At 45.0% G+C, this 12420-nt stretch overlaps 1 protein-coding gene across 2 annotated transcripts in view; it reads left to right on the forward strand.

Moving 5' to 3' along the window:
• The window catches only part of ACO1 (aconitase 1), a 65797-nt gene that overhangs the window by 42823 nt on the left and 10554 nt on the right, over positions 1-12420 (forward strand). For both annotated transcript variants that reach the window (XM_084834638.1, XM_084834639.1), the window contains 5 exons: positions 2109-2244; positions 4684-4768; positions 7203-7359; positions 7748-7872; positions 10638-10742. In XM_084834638.1, coding sequence (XP_084690764.1) covers positions 2109-2244; positions 4684-4768; positions 7203-7359; positions 7748-7872; positions 10638-10742 — 608 coding nt within the window. The remainder of the gene's footprint in view (positions 1-2108; positions 2245-4683; positions 4769-7202; positions 7360-7747; positions 7873-10637; positions 10743-12420) is intronic.

A 12420-nucleotide genomic window follows, 5' to 3' on the forward strand; every position in this document is an offset into this window, starting at 1 on the left:
TGAACAGCAGTCGCCTTCAAGTAGATAGACACAGCCCTGTTTCCCCTGCGTGTGAGCTCTCTTTCTTAGTCCCCTATTGAGAGAGTGAGGGTATATTCAGCACACTGCAGACTATGTAGAGCAAACTGCAGTTTTAAAAACACACAAAACAATTAAAACTTAAAGACCCAGCATGTCGACTCCAAAGGAATTTGGTCCAGATCTAGTGGTTGCTTTAAGTTACGTACTTTGCTGTGCAGATCTGATAGTCTATTTCAGGGGTGGGCAAACTCAAAGGGCCCAGGGGCCAATTTCCGACCCCCAGAACCCACCAGGGGTTGTGCACACACCCCACTGCCAAATTCAGAGGTGGCAAAAAAAGCCCCATTTTCACTTTAAATTTTTAATTTTAATGCAAAATTGTGCTCCTGGACCCCCCGGGAGAACCCGAATTTGCATTCAAACAAGCCACGCACCATCCACGCACCTTGTTTTAAAGTGAAAATGGAGCTTTTTTGCCACCTCCACCCACATGCCACCAAGTTCCAGCAACTTACAGGGAGGCAGCAAGGGCTGCAAAAAAGAGCAGATGCTGCAGGCAGGATGCATATTGCCCACCTCTGGTCTGTTTACCTGAAAGTGAATGCTTGCCCAGAAGATTCTGCATTCATTTCAAAATTCTAAGCAGCCACCAGTGCAAAGCTCTATGGGCAGGAAGTCCACTCACACCAGTTTTGCAGGTGATGTCTTGACCGTGAACCTCTTAACATCATTTTAATGGCAGTAGATCTCTGAAAAGAACTCTAAAGGGCTTATGCCTTCAGCTATCTCAACACCCTCAACATGGAGGGTGCTATTGCATTCATGTCCTGTTGTGGGCTTCCCATAGGCATCTGGTTGGCCACTGTGCAAACAGAATGCCGGAATAAATAGGTCTTTGGTATGATCCAGCAGGACTCTTCTCTTACTAGTATTATTTGCTCAACTTGTATCTTTTCTTTTTGCCACTTTAACTGCAGGAGTTCGCCCCAACCCCTTGGGAATTGTAGTTTGCTGAGGGTGCCGCACATTTTGTTAGCCATCTCTAGACCTCCCTCCACAGAACTACAATCCCCAAGGTTCCCTGGGCAGAGGGAGTGACAATTAAGAGCAGGTAAAATCTGTGGCATAGATAAGCCGTCTCGCTGCTCTCGGTTATTTCTGCCAAAACGTACAAATCATTGTATTCGAATGTAGATTTCATGGAAATGTCCAGTCATGCCACGTTACGACCCCTGTTGAGTACAGCACTGTAACATTAGTGCATTCTGAGCTGGTGCTTAGAGAATAGTCTGGTGATGAACTGCAGGCTTTTTTTGTTTTAAAATGTCTTGGGACATAACTCTTAGGGCTCGCATTGTGCCAGCTGTCTGACTGGGACCTTGGTTGGCCAGAGGTGTTGCTTGCAGCCCAGAGAGGTTGCTGGTTCTCTCCCTGTTGCAGGAGGAAGGCAAGATGTGGTACCCTTTTTAGGGGAGGACTGTAACCATGGAAGACGCACATTTTTTGCATTCAGAACGTCTCAAGTTCAAAACCCAACATCTCCAGTGCAGGCAGAGAAGGAGACCTGGGAGGCGCACTGGCAATGGTGTGGTGGAGCCAGGGCTCACAGGGACGCAGCACCCTCACTTTTTTATCAGCATGGATGCTGATGTCATCCGCCACCCCCTCAGGCATCCCCCGTTCCCTCTGAGCTTAGCTGCAATCCTCACAGTAGCTGGGGGGGAAATGAATATTCCCAGCAAGAATGTATTGTTCCCTGTTGTAATGCAAAGTTAACTTGGGGTGGCTTGCTCATGAATGGGCAATGGAGACTCATCAACTTTATGAAAGACCTGCTCCTGGTGGAGGCCAGAGAGGCTGTTGAAAACTACTAGAACTGTTGCTTTTTAATATGGTTGCCTGAATGTTTGGACTCTCCTTGGGCTTGGCCATGGAGACTGTCGTGATGAGCACTTGCCCTTCAAAATGTGCCACGACGCCACTGGCCGTGAGAGTAGATGACGTGGCCTGGATGTACAAATGATCTGATTCGGGATAAGGTCGCGTCATATGTTTATTGACGTGCTTGGCCGTGGATGTTTTTTCAGGATTGCTTGCGAAGAAAGCTGTGGAAGCCGGCCTGACCGTGAAGCCATACATTAAAACTAGCCTGTCCCCAGGAAGCGGAGTAGTCACATACTATCTGAGGGAAAGTGGAGTTATGCCTTATCTTGCTCAGCTCGGGTAAGAGGTTATTTTCACGTCTTCTTTTTTTGTCTGGGAGCTCAGTGGAGGCCCTTCCGATTGTACTTTACTATCAGAGACTGTTCCTCAGTTGAAAAAGCCTGGGTTTAATTATTCTTATTCTTGTATAAATGTATACAATTTATAACATTTTTAAAGGTTCCTCTATCATACTTATTCACTTTATCAAACAATTATTTGTTGCAGGCTGTAACTAGAAGACAAGCAAAATCACAGCTAAAAACAACTGAGAAACCAGAACAGTTGAAAATAGGGACCCCAGGAGTGTTGAACCTTTTCCAGCCTGAGGGCCGTATTCAGTTTGAGAAAAGCAGCTGGGGGCCACATTACAGTGGTGGGCAAGGCTGAAAGCAAAGGGGGCAGGGCCAAAAATGTTTTTTGAAATATCAGCGTATTTTTTGCTGGAGGGCTGGGTTGGAACTCCAGGCGGGCTAGCTCAATACATCTGATGTATGCTCCCCCTTAGGGAGCACCTTCTCCCCTATGTCCCAGTCTGCCACCTACGGTCCTCTTGGGGCCATCTGCTGCAGCTGCCTAATGTGAGACTGGCAGCCACACGCAAGAGGGCCTTCTCCTTTGCCGCCCCTCGCTTGTGGAACAACCCGCCGGTTGACATGCGCCTGCTGGCCTCGTTGAAGGTCCTTAAGTAGGAATTAAAGACCGTTATTCCGGCAGGCCTTCCCTTTCTAGAATTCTTGCTCCTTTTCCTGAGTGTTGTATACTGTTTTTAAGCTGTGTGGTTTTAAGCTGTGTGGTTTTATTGTTGGATATTTATTTTTTATTTTTTGTTAAATCGTTTTTAGTTCAAGGTTGTTTTTAGTTATATGTTGTTTGTGTATATTGTCTGGGTGCTTTTATGGAAATGGCTTTTAAACTTGGTATATTGTATTTTAATGTGTTAACTTTTGTAAACTGCCCAGAGAGCTTCAGCTATGGGGTGGTATAGAAATGTAGATGTTGTAGTAGTAGTAATACTAAAGTTGGAGTCTCTAATGTGGTGCCCGTGGGCACCAATGTGCCCCTGTAAACCTCTCTTGGTGCCCCTGCCTCCCCTGACTTTTAATTTGGTCCTCAAGATTTTGTTAAATTAAAAATGGCTCTTTAACTATGGTGTTTTCATGCTGCAAGTATGAAGTGCTACCTTCCATCACCATCTCTGAGTTCATAAGAAGAGTGCTTTTGTGTTTTAGAGTTCAGACCCCCACCTCTGCTTTCTACTTAGGTTCTTGGGCAAGTTACTTTTCTTTTCGTCTCACCAGTTTGCTTTCTGAGAAATGAGTGGTTTGTGACTGGCCATGCCCATTATGGAAACCATTTTATGAATGGGCAAGCCCCACCTCATGGCAGCCATTTTGTGAGAGAGCCCATAACCCTTTTCAAGATTCCAAATGTGCCCACTGACCCAAAAGGGTTGGGAACCCCTCCTCTAAAGTTATGGTTACATACTTCCATATAAGCACTATGTTCAGCCAAATGAGTGAGGGCATGAAGCGTGTAGAGTGCGTGTGTTCTGGCCCCACCCCCTTTGCCCCCAGTCTTCACACATTCAGCATAAAGATTGGGATCAGATGGGTCAGGGCCAGTTCAGGGCTCATGTGGACTTGCGGGGCAGGGCTGGCACATGCAGCCCCATATCCCCTGCACAGTTTGTGCCCTTGTGTGTTAAGCTGACTGCCTGAATGAGGCTATAGTTAAAATTGTACCTCTTAAAATGTCATTCAACAGATTAATAAACTTGGAGTAAGCAAGACTAGGCTTCAGTGGGGATAGATTTTATCTGCTTCTTTGCCATCATGTATATAAATTCATGCCATTTTACTGCAGTTGGGATTATTCCTGACCAAGCCCTGCTTTACAGAAATGACAGACATGGTGACGAAAGTGTACCACTCCAGACTGTGGGTAGAGGATCAAATGAAGAAATATCCATCTGTATTAAACAAAAAGCAAACCAAAAACACCCCTCCCCACACTTAGAAAATTAGCATATCAGAGGGGAGACTAGGCTAGTGCAAGACTCCTTGCACATTCATTCAAGCTCCAGCCCTTTGGAAACTGAAGTGGTCCAGTCCAGAGACGGTTTAACAATTACCATCTCTTTTTTCCTTTTATGTGAACTAGGCCTGAGACGGGCCTGTATGGTGGTTACAAATTTGCCCGCAGGAACAGTCAGTACAGAGCATCTAAATACAGTTGCCCTCTTCCCTCCCACCCCTTCATGGCAATCAATAAAATACAAAGGGCCCCTCGCCTGTAAAGTAACATTCTGGTTTAGGAGGAAAATTGTTTTGTGTACCAATTTGACTGATGTCGCTCTCTGCTTGGCAAACAGTATACTTTGCAGTGGTGCGATACGTTTTTCTTTTTTTTCCTCATACAAGTTCCCTGATAACATCATCTGTTTCATGCTCTACGCAGGTTTGATGTGGTAGGTTACGGGTGCATGACATGCATCGGCAACAGCGGACCACTACCAGAACCTGTTGTTGAAGCCATTACTCAGGTATGCATCCGCCACTATATAAGGTCTCCTGACCCCGGTTTTACTATTAGATATGTCAAACGCAGTACAGTTTTGGATTAAAATATCTAGAACCAAGCACCTGCACAAGATTTGTGACCACAGGATTTATACTGGGGTGGGGAACCCATGGCCTTTCCCATCAGCCTCAGCCAACATGGCCAGTGGTCAGGGATGATGGGAGCTGGAGTCCGACAATGTCTTGAGACAACAGGTTGCCACCCTTGCTTTAAGAAATCTACAAGGAAGCCCCAGTAGCTCCACTTGACCTACTGCACATCTTTCCTGCCCCACAAAACAGGAAGCCAGAGCCGTCTCCTGATGAATGAGCACTTTCCTTTTTAATTAGCACTTCCTAGCCCAAAAGGTCATAAGTGGGTCTTCCTAGCTATGTTCAACTTTTGGAATTTGTGAAACAGCTTAGCTCCCCCCACCCCCTGCCCCACTCAACAAATCATATAAAAGACATAGGCTCACTTTAGTCCAGGGGTATAGAACCTGAGGCCCAGGTACCAAATCTGGCCCTGCTGGAGACCCAGTCCAGCCCGCCAGAGTTCCCTGGTTCACCAGTCATTTGGTTCTGGGCAAACAGGATTCCCCAATCATGTGGTGATTTCTTGGCTTCTGGGCAGTTTTTCCCCCATTCTGAGAGGCTGAAATGCCTCCCCTGAGGCTTAGTTCCTGGCAGTCAGAGCTTTAAGCCAAAATACATTAGTATTTTTGGCTCCGTCCCTTTTCCCTTTGGCCACACCTCATTGCCTTCAGCCCCACCCACCACTGGACTGCGACACCCAAGAGCTTCTCCAAAAGGGAATTTGGCCCGTGGGCTGAAAGAAGTTCAGTACCCCTGCTTTTAGTCCTTTGACACCTTACAATATGTTGAAGGGAGAAGCACCCTCACTCCTGAATCAGGCTGATCTAGAATGTGTGGTTGCAGCTTAAAAAGAAAGGCAGAGGACCCATTGCCAGTGGTCTCCCTTAAAGCGCTGGAGCTGGTGCTGCTGCATCATCACAGTAAGCCTTTCTGAAATTGGGTCCGATCTCAACTGGACCACAGTTTGTGGGTATTACAAGTGACGTTGACTTATGTCCTGAAACACGCGTGTCAGAATCAAATGTAGCATTGACATCCTCCACATCTTTTTTAAATCACATCAGCATACTACAGATTTGTATCTGAATACATTGGCGTATCAAATAGCATCGTGGGGTTGAGTTTAAAGACCTACCACACCTAGATTATTCCCAGCCAATCAGATTAGCTAATACCATTTAATACACTGTAATCAGGCCCAGTGAACACTATGTGATGTGGGAACTCTGGATTAATGAGACGGTGCTGAAATGTAAGGGACTTGACCTATGTTGAACCAATTGTGCAAATGCAGAATTTCTTGGGAAACTTTGCCATGGGCTATTTTATAGAAACTGATTCACCGAAACCAGCTCAGGAATTGGTGTCGTAACCTATAGTTGTTAGAACCCTGTGTATTTACAATATTGCAGTCAACCATTGGTAATCATTTAAAGCAGGGGTGCTACCCAGCCTTCAAAGCAGGGGCGCAGAGCCTCTTTCGGCCCGAGAGCCAAATTCCATTTTGGAGAAGGTCTTGGGGGCCACATTCCGGTGGCAGGCAGGGCCACAGGCAGAAGGAACAGGACCAGCATATATATACCAGCATATATTGGCTTCGAGCTTAAACTGCCACTAACTAACCTTTAGGAGAGGCATTTCAACAAGGGGAGGGGAACAATCCATGGTTGAGGGAAAGAGGTGGGGCCTGGGGAAGTGGTTAGGGCCTTCTGGGAATACCCAGAGGCCAAGATCGGGACCCCAGAAGGCCAGATTTGGCCCCTGCTCCTGAGGTTCTGCACCCCTACTTCAATTCTCTGGGCATATGCAGTTTGAATTAAAACAGACCTCTAGAACTTGCAACCCACCAAGCTATATGCAGCCCACCGGCTATGTATGGCAGCTTCCCAGGGGAGAGCCTGTTTCCGTTGCCTGTCTGGACTGGCAGAGCCAAGGGATTGCTAAACAACTGGGAGGCAACAATACCTTGCTAGGTGGGCTGCATTCTGCTTCCTGGGCCCAAAGCTGGGTCAGTCTGCCATAAACAAGATGCTCTTGCCATACCACCTACCATTCAAACCAACTTGGAAGCACTGTTAAATGAACATCTTGAACCCTTCATCCTGCAGGTGTCTTTTGTGTTTCTGTGGAGAGCTGGAGGACGGTGGGGAAGGGAGGCATGAATATAGCAATTTTCGAGGAACATCGGTGGCTTTTCTAAAGGGAAATAGATGCTCTCAGCAACACTCTTTCTCCCGTTGCCCAGGTCTTCTGGGTGTGTGCAATGCAAAACTGTTGCCCTTTTCAGTGTGTGTGTTCCCCTGTATCCTTCCCCATGTGCAGGGAGACCTCGTTGCTGTGGGCGTGCTGTCTGGAAACAGGAACTTTGAGGGCCGGGTCCATCCAAACACTCGTGCCAATTACCTGGCCTCCCCACCATTGGTAATAGCCTATGCCATTGCAGGGACCATCCGGATTGACTTTGAGAAGGAACCTCTAGGTAAGACGTCGCTTGGAAATATTTCCCCTTTCTGAAGCAATCGATTTTAAATAAGTCAGAATCCAGAAAGTGTATGTGTATAATCAAAAAGGCTCAATTTCCATAATCCCATGGCTCTTACCCTACGCCAGGTCTAGGGAACCCATGGCCGTCTAGATGTTGTTGGACTTCAACGTCCCTCAGCCCCAGCCAGCAAGGTCAGGGATGATGGGGGTTGAAGTCCTACAGCATCTAGAATGCCACTGGTTACCCACCCCTGCCGTATTCCAAACATACTACATCTTTTATCAATGCAACTATTATAGTCTGGGTGTGCGCCCTGTACGTACACATTTTCCGAATTTTGCTTTCATCATCGTGTAAAGCCAGTGTACTCAATTTATTGCAGGCATAAATGCACAAGGGAAGAAGATCTTTCTAAAAGACATTTGGCCCATGAGAGATGAGATCCAAGCTGTTGAGCGCCAGTATGTCATTCCAGGGATGTTTAAAGAGGTCTACCAGAAAATAGAGGTAATGCTTTGTATTAAAACTTCAAGCAAGGATAGGCAGCCTTTTTGGGCCCATGGGCACCTTTGGCAGTTTGAGAAACTGTCCAGGGCGCCACCTCAAAATGGGCATGCTGTAGATGAAAGCATAGGCCTGCAGCCACCTGCCATCTTCATTTCGTCAGAATGGCTCTGAGCCCCGCATGTGTCCCAGAGGCCTTCATGGGAAAAGAAGATGAGGGCAGCTAGGGGTCCTCGCATTGCTTTGAAGCAATCCCAGCTACCAGGAAGGAAAATAGTTATTAAAAAAAACAATAATATTAAAAAGCGGGAGGGGTGGAGCACCTCGGTGAGCGCCAAGAAAAGGTGTCCAAGAGTGCACTGGAGCCCACCTATGTCACGTTGCCTATCCCTGAATTAGAGCAACTACATTATTTGCTGCTTTCAAACTGAATACCCTACATTTCTCTGTTCTTCTGTTCTGAGTTAACATCCTGCTGATGTTTGGTGTCATTCAAATTTCAGTTGGCACTTTATAGAACAGATTGATTATAGAACTGTAGAATCCTAGAGTTTGAAGTGACCTCAAAGGTCACCTAGTCAGACCCCGTGCCAATGCAGAAAATCCACTACTACAGAATCCCTAATACAGGGGTCTCCAACCTTTTTGAACCCCTTTTGGGCACAGCTGGGACTTCGAGAAACTACTCTGGGCACCACCACAAAATGCCTAACCAGTGGATCGCCGCTTTGGCTTCTGCCTGTCGCATCTGTGGATCTCAGGCTGCATCTTACTCAGCAAAACCTGTTGTTTTGTGCCTATTGGACACTGCAACGTCTCTTCAATAAGGGATTGTCTAATTTGGCTAATCCTGGCAGTGCAATACAGCTAATGCTTCTTTTAAACATAAGCTTTTGTCAACGTCCAATCGTTGCTTCTTTTTATGGGGAGGTTATTACACATATAAATATTGTACTGGAATGGTCTTTAATATTCACTGATGTACATGCTCTTTTAAATGATTTACCTGCTTCGTGGAAATTAATGAACGGTCAGTGTAAATGGATTTTCTGCTCCCTTTTGACAGCCAAAAGTCTGATATTACAACCTTGGAAGGATAAACACTCACTTCCTATAATGCAATGGGTTGAGGACCTTATGACGTTTTCAATATTTGAATGGGTGGCATATAGATGCCACCTTCGAATGGATACTTATTTGGATATTTGTCCGCTTTTGTTGAAGCCTACGTATAATCACTAGAAGGTTGTATGCATTTCATATGTATTCGCTGCTATGGATATGTATACAAATAGATGAACATATATTTTAAAAAACTGGGGGAAATTTAAATAAAAGTTTTGCAGGTGCCCGTGGGCACCACATCAGGGGTCCCTTCAGGGGCACCATTGGAGGTGCCCGTGTGGCACCATGCACCTGCAGCCACTGCTCTAATAGAGATCCGTCCATCCTCTTCTTAAAAACGTCCAACAAAGGCTAATCCACCACCTTCCAAGGTAATCTGTTCCACCATTGAATAGCTTATACCATCTGGAAGTTCTTCCTAATATTTCGTCAAAATCCACTTTCTTGTAATTTGAACCTGTTGGTTCAGGTCCTACCCTCAAATTAGATTTCATCAAATTAGATTACTGTCTTGTGTCCTAGCCTGACCAAAACTATGCTGATGTATTACCCTCACAAATACTGTACTCTGTGCTGCAGATTCTCACTATTAGTAAAGTGTTCCAGCGGGGGGGGGTGGGGGTGTCCAGGGCTGCATGTGTGCCTCCTGTGTGAACAGCAGGAGGGAAGAAAAAGCATGGAATGGAAAATTGGGAGCAGAATTTAGTGCCCTTTGAATCTCTGTATACTTTCTGTTGGTAGTGGTTTTTAAAAGAAGGTTTCTAGCCCTTATGGTTGTGAAGATTTGCTTGGAAGTGTATGGATAATGCTTGCTAAAATCTGAGAGGCCAGAGGGGTGGATGAACAAAACTTCTAGTAGCCAGGTGCAGGGTTTCTATGCCCTTGCCTCTCATTAGCAATGCCAGAATAAATTATGCTAATTAGTAAAAACTTCAGAATCGTGCAAAATAAGAGTGTGCAAATGTTCCTGATTTCTGCAGGTCACAAAAATCAGCTTTTCTGGATTTTATCTTACTCTGTGCAGTACATCCAGTTACTGGCTGTAATTTTGTTTTGTGCGGTACATCCAGCGCTGATTGACTTCATACTGTTTTACTTCAATCTTACTGTGACGACAACAACAACAGTGTTTTGTTAGCTTAATGTGCTCCTGCTTGTACTGTACCTGCTTCATATGAGCAGGCCATCTTTCACCCCTGGGCTTATACCATCCTCACCTGCTGAGAACACAACATAACTGGATGATGCTTATCCAGGATTGCTGCTTATTCTCTATGCAAGTGTGTCTCTGTGAATAGTTTGGGCTGCTTTTCAGTAGGAGAAAAGCTTCTCATTGTGAATCAAGGAACTTACTTTGTGAGTAGGTTTTTCCTTGAGCAATTCACTTGGAAAGGAAGACACGAACACAGTGTTTCCTCAGATACCTAGAGCACGGCATTGGGTATGTTGCTTATAAGAGCCTTGCTCTCTGCTGAGCCACAGAGGGCCAATTGCATAGCATCTCTGGGCTTCGGGTTTGCCAATATGTAAAACAGGGCCTGCATTGGCCTCTTTTCCTCAAGAGCTCTGAGAGGGATATAATTTTTTATTTTTTTTAAAAAAATGTATTTTCTATCTTACATCTCTCTCCTTTTTTCCCCCAGACAATAAACAAATCTTGGAATGATTTAGATGTCCCATCAGACAAGCTATATGCTTGGAATCCAAAATCTACATATATTAAATCTCCCCCATTTTTTGAAAATCTGGTAAGTGCTGAATCGTTTCCCTTTTCCCCTCCATTAGATTTTTTTATTGCTCCCCACCCTACAGTGCGTGTGCATGTGTGTGCGTGTGCATGTGTGTGCGTGTGCATGTGTGTGCACACACATGCACATGAATCCATTCTGGCTTGTTTTGACTGTTAATCTTAAAGAAGCTCTTTCTCCAAGTGTGGCTGGAAAGGAAAAGTGAACAATAGGATTCTGTGGCATCATTGTTTTTTTTTTTAATTACACCTTGAAATTAATTTATATACAAATGTTACCCCTTAGAGGAATTGCTGCCTGACAGACTCCCTCCTGTTATCACTAGGGATGGGGGAGGTATTAGTACAGTTCTCATTTTAATGCATACTGACCTAATTTTGCACTTTTGAACCAATATGTGAACCAAAACGCACCTAGCCTTTGAAATTCACCCTTCTCCAAATTTTGCAGTGGAGTTTTCCAGTCAAAAATGTGTATATTACAGGAAAGTGCACACAAAAATAATTATATTAGTGAATATAATACATTTAAAATGCATTATGTTAAAAAAAATTGCTTGCAAAAATGTGTATATTAGGCAAAAGTGCCTACATATTAGGAGAAATGCGCACAAAAATGAATTTCCATATGGACTTTTTTCTCAAAAGATGAAACAAGGACCATATTTACAATCCGAGAAATACTCAAAGTTAGGAATGAAATGAAATTAAGACTGGAAAAACAAGAAACAGCGAGAAAATGCAATTGGCAGTTTCATCCATCTCAAATAAGCGCTACCACTGGCTCTCTTAGTTGGCTATCCCAGATTGTGTCTGGCTAATACCTGCTTCCCTTGGCTTGTTACCCCTAAAAGGATTATGCACACAGATGTTTTGAGACATTTGTTAAAGAGGACCAATGTGTGCTGGCAGAGGAGAGCATGGAAGACTTAAATGCCATTCATTAAGCTGCATTAGCAGAAATATCTGAAGTAGCACGGATGTATTCTACAGAAGTCCGTTTTCATGGTAACACGCTCAGTTTACGACCTTCACATTCGCCCTATTCAGGCATTACTAAAGTGGGTAGAGTAAACACATGAGGAGCGGGAGAAGTGCACTAGCCCTGCCCCCTTCACTGCTTCTGCCTGTCACCCGCTACATGAGGAGGGTGGTTTTCTGAAGGGGAAAAGCCTCTTCTATTCATGGAGACCCCTCCTACAATTTGGAATTCTGGGAAATCATGCAGAGAACCTAAAGGGAAAGTCACCCTCCACGTGTAGAGGGCGATGGAAATGGTAATGGAGTGGGGAGGGTGGCCAGTTTTACCACTGAAAACAGGAGCCTCGAGTCACCAGGCTAAAACTCCCAGGACCTTTAGAGGCGGATTTGAAAGAGCACACCATGGTTTCTCATTTAAAGCTTTATTTACCAAGACAGCAGATGTTGTGGGGATGCCAGCCACACCTTGAGGAATTGCAGTAGCAAATCTTACTACTCATTCATACTTACACACGTACAATTCATACTTACACACGTACAACCCAAAGCTGGCCAGGCCAGGGTGTAACATAGGAAAGGTAGAAGGGAAGATACATGAGTGAAGGCAGGAGGGAGCATGTGAGGCCTTGGCTTGCTCCCAATTTCCTAATCACAGTTAGGAAATCACTAGAATTATATCTGACTGGGAAACATGGAGC

The sequence above is a fragment of the Heloderma suspectum genome, chromosome 2 (genome assembly GCF_057233095.1).
Source record: "Heloderma suspectum isolate Gila_16-S chromosome 2, 16-S_ref, whole genome shotgun sequence".
Classification (NCBI taxonomy): domain Eukaryota; kingdom Metazoa; phylum Chordata; class Lepidosauria; order Squamata; family Helodermatidae; genus Heloderma; species Heloderma suspectum.